This window comes from Echinops telfairi, unplaced genomic scaffold (genome assembly GCF_000313985.2).
Source record: "Echinops telfairi isolate 266 unplaced genomic scaffold, ASM31398v2 ScPeMD7_2573;HRSCAF=3158, whole genome shotgun sequence".
Classification (NCBI taxonomy): Eukaryota; Metazoa; Chordata; class Mammalia; order Afrosoricida; family Tenrecidae; genus Echinops; species Echinops telfairi.
This window is the reverse complement of record NW_022106471.1, coordinates 10,399,187-10,417,389: the sequence shown is the minus strand read 5'-3', so window position 1 is coordinate 10,417,389 and position 18,203 is coordinate 10,399,187. Positions and strand designations below refer to the sequence as shown.

At 38.7% G+C, this 18,203-nt stretch overlaps 1 protein-coding gene across 4 annotated transcripts in view; it reads right to left on the bottom strand.

The window, feature by feature from the left end:
• Nucleotides 1-18,203, bottom strand: part of XPO1 (exportin 1) — a 40,632-nt gene that overhangs the window by 15,488 nt on the left and 6,941 nt on the right. For all 4 annotated transcript variants that reach the window (XM_045294123.1, XM_004710199.3, XM_045294125.1 and 1 more), the window contains 2 exons: nucleotides 15,209-15,310; nucleotides 11,629-11,701 (listed from right to left, as the gene is read on the bottom strand). In XM_045294123.1, coding sequence (XP_045150058.1) covers nucleotides 11,629-11,701; nucleotides 15,209-15,310 — 175 coding nt within the window. The remainder of the gene's footprint in view (nucleotides 1-11,628; nucleotides 11,702-15,208; nucleotides 15,311-18,203) is intronic.

Genomic DNA, 18,203 nt, shown 5'->3' with positions numbered 1-18,203 from the left:
ATGTCAAAAAGGCACTTTGGGAACCCTCAGAAAACAAATTCCTGCTTCTTGTTAATGTTCTTTTGAGTTATGGGAAAAAGAAGTTTGGGATATATCAAGAGATTTAGGATGGGTTGGATAAGGTTTCTCAAGAAAGGTTCTACACTCTTTTAAGAATGACCAGGGGCACTGTTGTGAAGCAAATGACACAACCTTGCTTGCTGAAAGCCAGGAGGACTTGAAGCACTTGCTGATGAAGAGCAAGGCTTGCAGCCTTCAGTAGGAATCACAATGCAATGTAAAGACCAAAATCCTCACAACTGGACTAATATGGACCAACTTTATGATAAACGAAGAAAAGGTTTTAGTTATCAAGGATTTTGTCTTGCTTGAATCCACAATCAATTCTTATGGAAGCAGCAGTCAAGAGATCCAAAGATGGGTTGCAATGGGTAAATCTGCTGCATAAGACTTCAGTGTTGAAAAGCAAGGATGTTACTTAGAGGACGACTAAGGTGCAGCTCACCCAAGCCATAGCATTTTCAATAACCCCATATGCATGAACACTGAATAAGGAAGACCATAGAAGAATCGATGCGTTTGAATTAAAGTACTAGAGACTGCTAAAGTGACAAACCTATCTGTCTTGGAAGAAGTACAGCCAGAGTGCTCCTCCAAGGCAAGCATGCCAAGACTTTGTCTTACACACTTTGGACATGTTGTCAGGAGAAACCAGTACCTGGAGAAGGAAATCATGTTTGGTAAAGTAGTGGAGGGTCAGTGAAAAAGAGAAAGCCCTCAAGGAGATGGACTGACACGGTGGGTGCAAAATGATTTATTTTATTACAGGTCAGACTGGACGGGATGGTGTCCAACAACAAAACCACCAAGGCCAAGTGTGAAGAAATATGGCAGATAGCTGTTTTTCAAATCATTTCCACATGATGCTTATGAATCACAAAGGAAAAAATTATAATCTTGAAGAGAAAATAGGGCATCACACAACCAATTATCAATGTTAGTTAACGAGCAGTAAAACCTACCGCCACCCTTTTGTATTCTTGCCTCTGTTCCCCAGGAAACCTGCCTCAATCTTATGAGAAAAGAGACAAACACTATTTTCTAAAATAACGGACCAGAACTCACCAAAAGTATTCAGGACAGGAAAGTCAAGAATTGAAAGTTGCCTCATATTATAGGCGACAATGTAGGGTTTATTGCAGGAGAAAACGTGTGAAATTCAATTAAAGCCTGTCAAATTATGAGTCAGAATCCACTAAATGGCATGGAGTTGTGAGTTCAACTACTAACAGTGAATAAATGGTGATGTTCTAGGTTTGACTCTTCCCTAACACTTTAAAAAATTATGGTTAAATACAGACAACACAAAATTTGCCCTTTTAGCCCCTTTCAAATGTACAATCCAATGACACCAATCACATTCACAATACTGTACATTTGTCACCCCAACAGAAACCTTCCTCTCTATGCACTGGGCCATCCTAGACTTTTTTTTTAAAATAACTTTTTCCCTAAGCCTTACATTACTTCAAAATAACAAAGCCATGGCTTAAAAAAAAAAGCCATGGCTTGTAAATAAAGACCAAAAAAATAGTGAAGGTTTCTTGTAATAGGGAGATTTTAACAGAACAATAATCAGGGGAACCAGAGTTATGTGGAAATGAGCACTATACCACTCAGGGCAATCCACACAATTTCACTTTTATATGAACACTTTATAAAAGCAACTTCCCAATGCATATCAGAGCTAATCAAAATGGTGTAGTGGTTACGAATTGGGCTGTGGTTAAAAACAAACAACAAACAAAAACCCGCTACCACCTAACATGCCATCAAGTCAATTCTGACCCATTGTGACCCTCCCTCTAGGACAGAGGTTTCTGAGGTTCCCTAGTGTGCCTGAAGCTGTTAACAGTAGCCGACACCCCATCTTTCTATCTTGGAGCAACTGGTGCAGACTGCTCATCTTGTGGTTAGTGGCCTAATGCATAACCCATTATGCCACCAGGGCTCCTGTAGTCTCCTACAGAAGAACAGGATGAGTCCATACAGAGTAAGGCACCCCCCCCCCTTTGAAACCTCTCAGTGTTTAAAATTGAACAAAACCATAAATACAGCCTACTCTCTTAAGATTAGATGACAAAAAAACCATAGGAGATAAACTCATTCTATTACATCTGTCATATGGAACAAGCTAATGCTTAAAACTACTATGGCAGCCTCTATGCGGCATATATATGATTCTCAGCCTTCAGATCAGCCAGATCCTCTATTCTTCTGCTACCAATTTAATTAAATTAGTATCTTCTCCCTCTTTCCAAAGGCTAGTGAGACTCATGGGTAGACGGGCAAAGGACGAAAGATGGAGACGGGGAAAGTGAAAAGGACGCGATCAAGGTTCCTTAACAAGCAAACTACTTCTAAGTTAATGCCACTCTCCGCGGATCAGCACTTTTGGCTCAGCACTAAAACCCCTCAAAACCGACCATAAACCCCAACACTTTTTGGAACCACTGCTCCATGGAAAAGTGTCTGATTAAATAAGATAGCAACTTCCTTAACCAAGTAATTTCTCCTTGTAGACAGCCCCAAATCAAAAGTAGTTCAATTCAGAACAGCTTTAACAGATTGGGTAATACATCTTCAAAAAACCTAATGATGCCGTAACAAAGCCAAACCCACTGTCACAGGGCCAATCCCAACTCACAGCAACCCTACAGGACACCTGTTCCAAGTTTCCTGAATTGCAATCTTTTTAAAAATTTTTTTCAGAATTGTAATTTTTATGCTCGCAGATTGCTGTACAGAATTTTCTCTCCGTTGGATCGGCCCATGCTAACCCACTGTGCCACTAGGCCTTAAGCAAATAGCAACAGCTCAGCTTTTCTGAAATTTGAACAGGATATGTATTCCCAGGGTCTCTTATGCTTCAAAAAATAATCTATTTTCTTTGTGACAAATGAACCAGTGCCTGTCAGTTACCAAATTGACATATATGTACAAGTCCTTAAAACAAGGAAGGCACCACCATTACTACTTTGGAGCGAGCTCACATTCTGGAAAAATCTTGATTTTAAGTATCTACGTCGAATTATCCAGAGTATTTGTGAAATTGAAGTATTGCTTCCAGTACCTTTCTACACTCTTCCCTGTGAACCAGGAAGACTTGATATATAGGATCAAGAATATTTCAACGAAAAGACCTCATGCAAGTGTACTAATCTCTGAGAAGTTCAATGATCTTCACGTCCTTATCCTCATTTTTCCAATGCATTCACAATCCTGTAACCGTCCTCCCCCCCAAAGCCCACACACGTTGTCAATTATAACAAGTTCATCTGCTCGCAGCTTAGACTAAACTTTCTATTATTTATCGAAAAGTACTACCAACAAAAAAGATCAGCTATATATCATCACAAAAGTGTCTAATTAACCACCAGGAGGGCAGCCTATGACATGTAAATTTTCTTTACGTGGTCCAATAGCGAATGCATGTATCTTTCATAATCCAAATCAATTTTTTCAATTGTCAAGAAAAATGTCCTTCACAACCCCATTTCAAATAAAACCTCAAACTTAACAGCAACATCAACAGTCAACATAAACGTCATCTCAAAAGCATCAACTTCAGCTTTCTAGAAGATGAGCTTTAAATAAACTCCTGGCTGATTGAGAAGTTACATAATACTTGTATACTATTATGCACAGCAACATCAATGTCACCAGGAATTCCTTGCAAACATTGGACTCTTAATCAGTTTTAAGGAGCCTGAGGCACAGTGGTTAAGGATTCAGCAGGCAGTTGAACCCACTCCAAACCAGAGAAACATGGGGCAGTCAGTTTGCGTCCAGATCAGTCTTGGGAATCTTTGAGAAAGTTGTTCTTTGTCCTATAGAGTCACCATTTATCACGATCCATTCAAGGACAATCGATTTTGTTTAGCCGTAGTTTTAAAAAACACGTGTTATGTGTCCTTTAAATTCAAAGTTTAAATGAATGCACAACATTGTTCCAACCTTTACTCACTAAATTACTTGTGAGAAGGAACAGCCAAACTCAAACCAAACCTATACAACATGGGTTCTAACCCTGGACCATCAAAGACAGGATAGGTAATGTTTCTTATAAATTACAAAACCACCAGGTTGGTATGACTGATTAAAAACCAAACCCACACCAAGCCTTGAGGACGATATTCCCGCTCAGAGCAGCCAATCCACACAGAAGACCATATGGCCAACCCCACTATGAGACATGACATCCCTCAGTGACCCACAGCCCTACAGGGGACAACACTGGAGACACAGTGTGGGAATTGTGCCCGATCTGATCCCACCACACGGAGGCAAAACACCAAGGGTGCGCAAGAGAACAGCAAGGGGAACAGAGCAACGAAGGCCCCAGGGAATACCAAAAATAAACGTTGGGACCAGGGATTGGCACCCCATCAGACTCGACCGGAAAACACTCCTAAAGGCCAACAAACAGTCCTTGAACTAACTGCAGGTTTTCTTTTTTGTTATTGTTTTTGTTTTGCTCTGTCTTGTTTTTGTGCATGTTATTATCTCTGCAAGTCAGTCTAAATAAGATAGGCTGGATGAATAATCTGGAGGAGAAAACAACGGGACTGATGGTTCCAGGGGTATATAGGAGAGGGGGAGGTGGGGTACAGATAGGAACTGGAAACACAGGGAATCCAGGACAGATGAACCCTTCAGGACCAGTGCTGGGAGTGGCCATACTGGAAAGGGGTAATCAATGACAAGGATTTACATATAACCTCTTCCCTAGGGGATGAACAACAGAAAAGTGGGTGAAGGGAGATGTCGGACAGCGTTAAGATATGACAAAATAATAATAATTTATAAATTATCAAGGGTTCCTGAGAAAGGGGGGAGTAGGGAGGGAGGGGAAAAATGAGGAGCTGATACCAAAGGTTCAAGAAAAAGCAAATGTTTTGAGAATGATGATGGCAACAAATGTACAAAACACAATGGATGAATGTATGGATTGTGGTAAGGGTTTTTTGAGTCCCCAATAAAATGATTTCAAAACATTCCACTTTAAAAAAAATCGAGGTTACTATCTACACTTAAAGCAGTATGTGTCACAGTGTTTCTATACTCAAGTGAATAAAATGATGGTTCCCCAGCAAAACAATGTGGCTGAAGTAAGCATCACCCGGTCTCATCTTTCTGTCAACTCCACATGAGCAGAAGACGGGAGAACCCACTTTGGTGATAGTTTTTACAGGTGGCTAACAAAGGAAGCCCTGGTTGTGCAGTGAGTTAAGCATTGGGTTGCTAACCACAAAGTTAGTGGTTCAAACTCACCAGATGCTCCATGGGAAAAAGATGAGGTTGTCTGCTCCAGTAAAGACTTACAGATTTGGAAACCCTAAGGAGCAGGTCTACTCTGTTCTATGGGGTCACTACACGTCACAATCAACTCAATGGCAATAAGTTATAGTGACAAAGTTCCTGGGAATTATTACTAACACCCTGAAAAGGCACTGCTCCTTTAGCTATGTTATGATAGTGCTTCAAAAAGCGCATGGAAAAACTGAATGAAAAGATAAAGGAATTTTGTCACCAACTTCTTGAAGCCATCTTACATAGTAATCAGTATTAACTTTCTTCCTACTATTATCTACCACTATATAAACTGGCAAAAATGAGTGGAGTGCCTACTTGTTAGCATATAAACCAAGAACACTGCATTCTGTGGAATCTCTCAAGGATCATCTCTAAAACAAGAGCCTACTTAAATCCTACTAACAAAATCATCGACAAAAGGAGTAAGAACAATCCCCTGCTATGTGGTATGAACTCACTACCATTAAGTCGATGTCAACTCACAATGAATCCCACCCACCCCGCCGTGATTTTGAGAGACTGGTTTTTGTTTACAGGAGTAGAAAGCCCCTTTCTCCCAAGGAGTGGCTACTGGTTTCTAACTGCTGACCATGCGGACTGCAGCTCAATGTGAGGACTCCTTTACATGTTATCAGTTAACTCTTAATATGTAATGATCACTTAATTACTACTGAAATAGTAACTAGTAAAGAGAGAGATCCATTCTAGTCTTATAAGCCACTGAAGGAAACGATGTTGAGTTTCTACTTTGAACCACATATTCAACGAGGCATGTAAAAACTAAACAGAAGCAAGAGAAAGGACCAGGGGAAGAGTACAATCTTAGTAAGTGATCCAACTATTAAAGTTCCAAAAGCAACCAAACTTAACTTTCAACAGGTGAAGCAAATTCTATATACAGGAGAGAAAATGGAAAAGGTATTTCTACTACTACCAAGGAATAACCAGAAATGAAAAAAATATAATTTGTAATAGAATGGAAAACATTATATGCTTAGGAAGAAATTTGACAAAAGACCTACTACAAAACACTGTTGAAATGAAAGAACATTTAAGTAAATACCACACTGTGGTTCGTGTACTGGAGGACTCGATATTATTAGAATGTCAAGTCTCTGCAAATCAATTTATAGATTCAATGTAAGCTAAATAAAAATTCCAGGAAGGTATTTGAATTGGCCAGCTCATTTTAAAATATTTTTGAAAAAATAAAGAATCAAGAACAGGCTGAACTTTAAAAACACACTTCAAAGACTGAATGGCTTCAGGATTTAACTTCAGGAATCAAGACAATTGTAATATTGGTTTCAATGTAATATTGGCTTGAAGACAGATCAAAGAATGGAAAATATCTTTTCAACAAATGGTTCTGGAACAATTGGATACCATACGCAAAACAATACATAAGACCTTACTCTCTACATGCTGTAACACTGTATGTTAATATGTATTACTAATGATAAAACGCATAAAAGAAAACAGGAAAACAAACAGCAAAACACCCAAGACAGACAATTCTTACTTTGCCAGCAAATAGGAATGCCATGAAGTGACTCTCTGAACTGACTTCATGGATCCTATAGTTTAGGATCTAGCGTTCTGGTGGCGGGGTTAGGTGTTAAGACTAATGGTAAAGCCGCAAGTTCAAACCCATCAGCTACACAGGAGAAGGATGAGGTTGTCTGTAGCACCTGGAAAGGTTTACAGCCCTGGAAACCCTATCTGGTGTTTTGAGTCAAAATCAACTTGATGGCAGTGAGGTTTTTGATTTAGTTTGAGGAGAGCAATTGGGAGGGTGATGTAAGGCTAACTTAAAACTCTCAAATAACTCACTATTAACAAGACAATTCCAGTTCATAGCAACTTGATAGGACAGAGTGGAATGGTCACTGTGGGCCATTTTTATCCCAAGGAGTGGCTGGTTAAGTTTTAACTGTTGCTCTTGCAGTTAGTAGCCCAACATGATGCAAAGTAAGAACATCAAATGTTTAATTCTATGCCATGTCTTGCTCTTTAATATTTTAATCTTCTAGAATCCACTGGCACATACAGTAAGAGATAGGTGACAATCTAGAGTGGCCAGATTTTCCTAGAAAAGTACTTTCACACAGAGTAAAAATGGAAAACATGAAAACTGGAAAGGAGCACATAAAAATTAAAATACCCTATGGACAAAAATCTCAACGCAGATGAGAGAACTCTGATTCCATCATGAGCTGGTTCTGATGTTAAATTGAAAAATCCCTTTATTGCCTCTTAGAAGTTTCCTTGTAGACTTAGAGGGGAAGGGGAAACAATGCAACAAACTTATTTAGCTGTTTAGCCAGCCTACTCTTCCTTAAAAAAATAAATAAATAAAATAAAGTATCAACCCCTGTGTGAATGAAAATTGCCCAAAGGGCTCAAGCCTAGTCATCTTTATTTCATGCACCTCTTTGGATGCTCACATGTTTTAGTATTTATGCAGAAAACAAACAAAGCCCAACCTAATTCATTTTTATGCAATGCAAATAAGCACCAATTGTGCCCTCCTCCCAATGAGCACACTATAGTGCTTACAAACACACCTTGGAGGGAGGACCTAACTGGGGGGAAATGTACAACACACAGAACATTTGTGTAAAAACTAAGGTACATGGTTTATCTTCCCCCAAGGAGAGTAAACAAATTGTGAACTGGCAAGTAGAAACAAACACTTTAAATGGCATAATAATTACAGATAAAGAAAACATAATCCGTTTGGGGCTATACTTCTTTATTTCCAATACCAAAGGTATTTAAAGTGAAAAAAAAATTAGCGTTTGGGAATAATAGTACAATTGATAAACAGACAAGGGCAAAGTCATGAAAGCATCTTAACCAGAACAAAACACCTTAAGGGAATGAAACACTGGGTTTACGATCATAATCTGGGGTGGGGTATAAGATAGGCCTGAATGCCATCTACGCCAAGTGACAATCTAAGAAAATATTTTACATCTTCATTTGGTGAGTAGTAACTGGGGTCTTAAAAGCTGTGAAGCAGCCATCTAGTAGGACAGGACCACTGGTCTCACCTATCAAGAGTAAAGAATGAAGAAAACTTCATTGATGGTAGGAATGGTAGATCTTCAAGAAATGCTAATCATTAAATGAGTGAATCTAGAGAATTTCAGATACACCCTTGTTCATTCACACTCAAGGAAAACAACTAGGCCAAAGGACAAATGGACCATGGACCCACAGCCTCTTACCTGACACCAGACCGCCCAGACAGGAGAAAAGTGGACAGAAACTAGTGGGGAAACAAACTGTATAAACAGCCCTTCAACATCCTTCAAACCTGAAACTGAATCCACCCCCAGGAAAAGCCTTTCAGCTAAAAAACAGCCAAGCTTCAACAACAACGTGAACTATGAAATCCACAGAACAATCACTCACGAGATCAAAAGGGTAGCATTTCCCCCAAAATAAAGGGCAGAAGGCAGGAAGGATGCTTAGAAAGGAGGAATCCCAGGAATAAGTGGGAGGAGTATTGTTAGATTGAGAAGATTGCAACTAATGCCACAAAACAACGTATCTATCAATTTTTGAATACAAAATTAATTTGCTTTGTCTATGTTCACCCAAACCACAAAGTGGGGTGGGGGTGGAGTAAAACTTGAGATACAACAAAGACCCTAAAAGTTAAAACAACTTTCTCCCACCCGTGTAATGATTTCCTGGATAATGGTAACCATAGAAATGAGTGAATCTAGAGTAATTTAAGATAAACCCTTGTTCATTCTTTTTTTTTTTTTTAACATTTTATTAGGGGCTCATACAACTGTTATCCCAATCCATACACACATCAATTGTGTAAAGCGCATTTGTACATCGTTTCTCAAAACATTTTCTCTCCATCCAAACCCCCGACATTAGGTCCTCATTTTTCCCCTCCCTCCCCGCTCCCCCCTCCCGCATGAGCCCTTGATAGTTTATAAATGGGTATTTTGTCATATCTTGCCCTGTCCGACGTCTCCCTTCATCCACTTTTTGGTTGTCTGTCCCCCAGGGAGGAGGTCACACACAGTTCCATGTAATCGGTTCCCTCTTTCCTACCCATTCTCCCTTTACCCTCCCTGTTTTGCCACTCACACCACTGGTCCTATAGGGCTCATCTGTCCTGGATTCCCTGTATTTTCAGTTCCTATCTGTACCAGTGTACCTCCTCTGGTCCAGCCAGTCTTGCAAGATAGAATTCGAGTCATGGTAGCGGGAGCGGGGAGGAAACCTTTAGGAACTAGAGGAAGGTTGTATTTCTCATCATTGTTACATCGCACCCTGACTGGCTCATCTCCTCCCCGAGACCCCTCTGCAAGGGGATCAACCCTTGTTCATTCTTACGGCAGCCTGTAACATATTCAGTATTTGTCACCAGCCTTGTAAGGCACCAACCTTCCTTATTTGGTGTCCAGCTTTCCCATGCCAATGAGGCAAAAGTACTATGGCTTGGGTCAGGCACACCTCAGACCTCAAAGTAACACTTTAACTTTTGAATTCTTTAAAGAGATTGCTAGGCATATCCGCCCAATGCAATTTGTTGCCTGATTTGACAAAGGGATGGGGACACTGAATCCAAGTTAAAACCAACATTTTCAACCTTTCCTCCTTTTACCCTGATGTTATTAATGGCCTCGTTGTGTTACGAATTTGTTTTATCTTGAGGTGTAATCCATACGGAATAGTCTTTGATCTTCAGTATATATGCTTCAAATCTTCACTTTCAGGAAGCATGATTTCATTTGGCTGTTAATGAAGTCTTCTGATGCTGCTTTATTCTCCATTGTAGTCCAGTTTATTGGATTATTTGCTTAGCATACAGACTAAGTATAGTAACGAGACAACCATGCCATAAACCTTTCCCGGTTTTAAACTTTATGTCTGAATGACCTCTTGGTCTATGTGCAGGTTCCACATGCACTCAGTGTCCCTATTGGACAGAGTAAATCTACTCCTGTGGGTCTCTGATTCTATGACTCTTTACAGGAAGCAACTTTCTCTGAGTAATGCTGTGTTATGGAGTTCTCATTCTTCACAATTGTTATCCGTTAATTATTAGCAACAATTAAATGCCTTTGTCTAGTTAACAGAACCTAAGCACACACCTTTGGTATTCTATGCTTTCGCCAAAATCTACCTGACATCTGCAATATGTCACATCCCAAGTCCTCTTCTGAATCTGGCTTAAATTTCTGGTAGTTCCCTGTTGATGTACTGCTGTGCCTATGTACTGAATTAACTTGAGCAAAATTTACTTCCATGTGCTATTAATGATTTCATTTAATAATCTGACCCAGCATTTTGCCGGGCCACCTTCTTAGGAATGGCCATGGGTATGGTTATTTTTCCAGTCAGTTAGTGGGTAGGTGTCATCCTAAGTTCTTAAAACAAACAGTGGTTCCAATGCTGCATGAGTTTGCGGAAATATCTCAATTAGTATTTTGTCAATTCCCAGAACCTTTTCTTAATGCCTTCAGCATAGCTGGGACTTTTTCCATCAGTTTTTGCACATACACAGGGGCAGGTGAAATGAAATGTCTTAATATGGATCTTCCTTCCATTTCCCTGTAAACTCCACCAAGTGATTGGATGGAATCATAGAAATAGCATGTGAAACACTAATTAGAGGGGATTAGTAGGTATGAGAACTTGGCAAATTAGAAGTAGAGAGAATTCCTGAGAATTACCTTTCACAAGATAGCAACGAGGGGAAAGTTAGATATTAATATTGGGCATCATACCACATTTCTTCTTTATTTTAGAACTCAACCTTTCATAAAACATTCCCATAACTATAAAGGTAATGTGCCTTACGATGTTTACTGCTCGTTTTCCATTTTTCACCTCAAAAAACATTACTATTCCGTGTTATAATATTGATTATCACAGCTGCCCATTACGTTTCAATTTCATTCACTGCAGATAGGGGCTTACAATCTCTGCTATCCTGAATTCCTGTTGCAAACATGATGACCAGGCATTATCTACAGGCGACATCTACTTTCACCTCAGTATTTTCCACTCATCTCCTCTCAAAAGATAACTTAACTCCTTTCTCTAAAACATAAATACAATCTGCTACATGATGAAAGCAATACTCTCCATTAGGCAAAGAAAGAAAAACTCAACAGCCCCTATTAAATTCAACCCCCTGACCTACCCAGTATTCAACTATGATAAAAGTGCCAACAATAGAAAATTTTTAATTTAAAATTATCAGCATTATCCTACCTTCACACTGGTTCCTGGGAAGTATCTTCCACCTTGTTTTTATCACATTTTCCAAAATTTGTAGTCCATAATACTGAAAATCGGAGAATAGAGGCGTGTGAGCATACTGCTATAGGACCGGCCACTTCCAGGAGTCACATACCGACAGACACTCACACACACACACACACACATCTAAAGTTCCAAACCATTATACTACCAAGTTTAAGTACACATATTAAACAAGGAGCTATTCACCCATATACTGAGTTCTCATGCATTTTCCTCATTTTACTGTTTACTACTCTATACAATGTCCTGCTGTTTATACATGCTCACACCAGGAGGAAAAAACAAATAAAAAAGCCCTTTAGCAGCCAAATCTGTAGAAGGAGAAGTAGCAGCCAGATATGAATTCACAGCATAAATGACTGCTTATAGGCTTACGTACTTTAACACGACCAGGCTCCTAAGAATTTAGCAGCTTGGATGCTATCAAGCTTCCTACCATCCTCTAGGAGTTGTAAGCTTTTTGGCCAAGCATTAAAGTAATGTCACGGGTACTTTCTATAGAAAGTGTTTACAAGCGTCACTGGTGTGTTACTTAAGGAGCAGCAAGACAAACCCATGGGTTTATTTTAAATTTTAATCCCACCCGTATAGTTGCTATTTCTACTAATTTAAAGATAAACTCCTGTGCACAGTCAAAGTAATACACAAATGCATGCTGCAATCTGTGTCTACCTTTCAGGTATTCCTTCCTAAGCATAACTAAAAGTGTAGGAAAGTTTTCTATTAAAAAAAGATGTACCACTTTACAAGCCATTTTTTCCCTCCTGACTACTCACTCCAAATAGTCGATGGTATTTCTAAGAATTTACAGTGCTCCAAGAGTTATTAGCCAGATGATGTTACCATGACCGATTAGCGTGAATAAGCAAGAAGAAGAAAAGGGATACAGTGCTGGGGTACTTCGCAAGTCTGAGAACCAAGGGAAAATCTGCCATAATACCTGGAAGGTAAATGTTTTCATGTATAGATAAGTAACTTCAGATTGCAAACTTTGGCTGAGAATAAGAGTTCATCTTTAAAATGGTTAGTCATTACACAATAAAATAGGAGCATTAGTATTTCAACCAAAGGGATCATGGGAATGCTCATTTCATTCAAAGCACAATATAGACTGTCCCAAACTACATTGTGCTCAACAGTGAATGTTTTTGCTGTTTTCTTTCGTTTTTAACATTTCATACTTTTGAGAGAAAATTCGCCATTTCAACTCAAATCCTACAATTGTGGAACATTCCTTAAAAAGTCTTCCAAAATAAAAACAAGTCCCAAGCAAAATTCCGAAACTACAAATTTGACACCTTTGAAAAAATTTTCATAATCAGCAGTAAATAGTGGAGTTTTCTATTATTTTCATTATTAAGAATACACCTCTCTATAGCTCTACATCTCTCAAAAAGTATAAATAAGTAGAAAGGACAAAAGTTTGCTTAAATTATTAAATTGATGTTAAAAAAAAACTCTCCCCTAAAAGTGTTTCTCAAAATTAACTTGTAGACATGGAATGAGATTGCCAAAAATCTTAAGTCCAAGCAATTTACTTCTTACTGTACAGAATACATCCTCACTAATTGTCAATGAACTAAATTAAGACTTAACAAAGCAACCAGAAAACCTAAGCACCAAAGACCACCATCTGAAAGATACCAGATCATTAAAAAACGTCTTTAAAGGCAATATCACCTTTTACACAAAAAATCTTCCACTCAGTTTTTAATTGTAGGGCATTTTCCTTTTCTAATATTATGTCCACTTATTTCTTCTTTGCTCTTTGACACTCTTATCTAAATTTATTAACCTCTAGTCCTTTCTCCAACCTATTGTAAAAAGTAGCATAAGGTTGCTGAAAACGTAATTCATGTTTCATATCTTCCTGCCAAGTGGGTGAGGCAAAGAGCCCAATGCTCACAAGTTAGGCACACATGTGGCGCCACCATTACGTCCTAAAAGCTACTCATTATCCTAGATGCTAATTATCTCTATGTGGGATGGAAATAGAGAAAATTCACATTTGAAAAGGTAATAATTAGGAATTCAGTTCTAAAATCTGAAAGCCAATGTTAAACAGAAAGTTTTGGAAACAGCCATAAACATAGTCCAGCATCATTCTAAAAAGCTGTATTTCAGCTTAAATAACCTCAGAACTTCTGAGATCCACTGCTGAGTTATGAAGAGGAGGGACAGATAACAGCAAAGACTACATGGGAAAAAACCGCATGAAATGATCCCTATGGTAGAAATTTCTACTGAGCCCTTAGAAATACTTATTTTATGCATCGAATGCCCCTTTCCCCTCCCACCACCCATGAAACAAAAACAATCGATGAACAGAATTCAGTTAAAGGGAATCAAAAGGGTAGACCTTGTGGAGGCCTGCCGTCAAAGCCTAGCTGTGTCAGTTGCACAGGAAGACACCCCTTTTCTTCCTATTACAAGCAATCAACATAATGGAACATTATGATTAATATCAGGTAGTGTTAACATCTTTAAAAAAAATGATTGCATAAAAGCCAAATGTCATAGTGCATAAATTTAGCACCAAATCATTTGTAATTTATGTAAATTGAAGAATTCTTTACCTGTTGCTTTCTTTCTGTTCCTCTAATCATCTCATTTTTCACAAGACAAATTTGAGTTTTTAAAAATACTGTTGATAAATCAACTTAAACATTAGTAATGTCTGTCAGTATAAAAAGCAAAATTTACCAGGCAAGCAAACAGGCAAACACTGTATGTTACTTAAGGTTAGCACTTTGAGGAAGTTCTGGACTGTATTTTTGCCCTAAAATTTACAAGATGTCAAAACTAATTAATATTTTTAAACTGTTAACTAACACAGTCTGATTTCAGAAACAGATGTGAACATGGCTATTTTCTGTTTTAACACATGTATATCAAGAAACCTTGTGTGTATTAAACAGAATGCCACGCATGGTATTTTATAACTTCAAGGCAGTTTAAAGAGAAGCGTGAATCATCAAGCCTAAAACAGTCAAAACACATTTTGATCAACCCTTCTGTTCAAACTTAAAAAAGGACCAGAATTATAACATTTTCAATTGCAAATAAAAACGGAGTGCTGTCCCATTAGAAGCATTGGTACCATGGAGTAGGGCTCTAAGCTGTCCACACAACTTGGTGTTGGAGGTGCCTAGCCTGTATTATATTGATTACTTGCCCAAAATAATTCCTCTGATGTTTCATGTCTGAGTAACATTCAGAATTTATAATACTTAGATATGTATACATATTCCTAAAGAAAAAAAGAGGGGGGAATAATAAAAAAAAAGCCAAAATAACAAACAACAAAAAAGCCACCTTGCATCCTAGTCCCATTCACAAAACTTCATTCATAATTCTTAGGACTATTTGCAAGAATTCTATGCCTCTAAAAGACTAAATTTTGAAATAAGTTAACAATAGAATGATTTGAAATTAACAAATGCTAAAACTAAAAGTGAGATACCTTCCTCAAAGTTTATGACTGGAAGAAAAGAAGAAATAACGGATTTTAAAACCACTACTTGCTTACTTTCGTGTTCATATTCTGTGAAAATTCCAAAATTGTGTCAACTCTTGTCCACGCATCAGGATGCTCCTTTAAATGTGTCAGTACTTCCTGAGCCATTCTTTGCTAAAACAGTACACAGAACCAATTTTAAGCTCAATTTTTCTTTTGAATCATTCATTAAAACAAAAATCCTGTGAACTTTCAAAAGCACCAACAAATAATTAGTTCTTACATAAATTAATAAATGCGTAAGTACTTTATCACTGAACAATGGCAATATTTAATTCCTTAGAAACAGAACTGCTGAAAATTGAATTTAAATTCTACCAAAAGCCCACTCAGCACTTACAAATTTCAAGTTAACTTAGACCCCCAAGGCTCCTAAAGCAGGCATTTTACATTTATTGTAAGCACATTATTTTCCATTCTCCACAACACCAACTTTTTGCATTCAAGATCAATGCAAATATGAACAATAGTAAACCTATGTATACAGCGTCCAGAATTAACCAGCCACTATATGGCTGTATTTGTCAGATTGTTTTCACCGAAAAGAACTAAAACTTATGGAAGTCACTTTTATTTCTTTCTAGTGCTGCTTCTTTTGTTCTTTAGAAACAAACACGTTCATGAATTCGGTACATCTTTCCCTGTCTGTATTTCCACAGCATGTATGATTTATATCCAACAGATAGTTGTATGATTATTAAATTCTATGCGTTGCCACAGAAATAATTTTTTCCCTTTCATTTCACTTAATTTGTGTGACCTGGCCATGGTGCCCTATCTAGTTTCATTCTAGCCCAAGTTCTTTCAGGATAGGATCATCACATTTTGCCAAGGGCTTTTAATTTTACTGATGAGACTGCCCAGCTGTGAATCCTTCCTACTTCTTTAAAAGATACTATACAAAAGTTAGATGGTTTTAGAATCACCCTTCTTTTCGGCTCTAATTAACTTGGATCGACAAATTTAGCTTCAGGGGTTATAAACAGGTATCAAGAAAGACAGAAAAGGCGTTCTTCCTTTGGCCACCTCTGACACAAACACATCTTAATCTCCTTTAGCTTAGCTTTTATTCCAACTTTAAAAAAAAAAAATCACATGCCTATTCTAGCTTTGATGCTATTAGTTTTTCCCACCTGTAAGTGGTGGATAAAATATCAAGTCCGTGGTTACCCTTTAATCAAATCAGCAATACATACTGCTAAAAACTTTTGAAAAATTTATACTCAATAAGCTATTGAGTTCTCTACTCTGAAAATACCATCAGAACCACCTGATGCTTAGGCTCTCCCCAGCGGTCACGAGTTAAGGAGGTACGGTCTTTGCTAAGCTCTTTAAATACAGTAACATTGTGCAATTAATTTCACTGAGAGGAAAACAGATTACTGTATACATGAGTATAAGCTGACCTGAATATCAGCAGAGGTACCTAATTTTACCACAAAAACCGAATAAAAAATGTGCTGAAAAACTTGGCTTCTACTCGAGGATATACAGTAAGCAAGCACAAATGGGACATCTAAGAAATGACAAAAAACAAAAAAAATCTATTTAGGATCAATGCATACTTGAGGAGTGTTTTCAAACTCTGAATATACCTAATTACCGATCATCCACAGTGCCCGATCTACGGAACAGCCTCAACAAGATGGACTGACCCAGTGCCTGCCTCAATGAATGGGCTCAGGAACAGTGTGAGGATGGCGCAGACTGGGCAGTGCTTCATTCTGATGGGTGGGAGCTGACTCGGTGGTACCTAACAACAACAACAAGGCCTACTGACTGGGTGGGTTGTGGTCCACCTGTTCGAGGCTGCTAACCAAGAAGAAAGTTCTGCCAATTTATCCTGGCACAAACCAGCCGCCCGAAACCCTAGAGAACACAGTTCGAGGCTGACTCTTAGCCAGGGCAGCTGAGTGTTTCTGAATAACTGAAGGTACTTCAAAGATGTGAGGTTATCTGGAGGAGGTGCTATTTTGTCAAGCCTTTTGAAGTGCAGAGCACGCTTCCAACATTGTAAGGCAACACTTCCCAAGAAACATCTCATGATTTCACTGTTCATTTCAACCTCTGTTAAGTCTTGCACATTCCTATTAATCATAAATTCACTTTTCCAAGTTATTTCTATTATCTGCATCCTACGGAATTCTTTACTGACCTATTCCCATCACCCTTACATAGTATTATTTTATCAATTTAAAACCGCAGGAGAGGTTGAAAAAACACAAAAGAATAGAGGGAGAAAATCTGGTGTCTCCTGTGTTACTAACTGAATGGCTAAGCATTTTAGTTGCTAAGTAATAGATTAAAGAGTTCAAGATATTTAACAGAATACAATATTGGAAAAAAACATCTAGCTCTTTCCATTACTCCACCCCCCCCCTCCACCTCCGCTAACAATAGCCACCTCATGGCTACTCTATAGGACAGACCAGGACTGCCCTTCGAGGGTTCTTGTCAATCTTTATGGGAGCAGATCGCTTCATCTCCCGTGCAGTAGCTGGAGGGCCTTAAATGGCTATCCTTGGGATTAGTACCCTGAAGCACCACCAGGGCTACTTTTGTAAGAACTGGATGCTCCAGGACCCAGAATAAAACCATACCCAATGTGAATGAGGAGGGGCATGGAATGCAGACCCAATGCCCATCTGTAGATAATTGGATATCGCCTCACAGAGGGGTCACAGGGAAGAGATGAGCTAGTTGGTGCAGTATAGCACCAATGAAACACACAACTTTCCTCCAGCTCTTTGATGCTCCTTCACCCCATTATCATGACCTCGATTCTACCTTATAACTTGGATTAGACCAGAGCATGCACACTGCTACAGGTTAAGAGCCCGCAACATGGGGAATCCACGATAGATAAACCCCCCAGGACCAACAAGGAGAACAGAGATACCAGGAGGATTAGGGGATGGGGGGGGGAGAAAGGGGGAACCAATCACAAGGATCAACCTATACCCCTCTCCCAGACTCTCAGGGGGACGAATAACCAAAACAAGGGTGA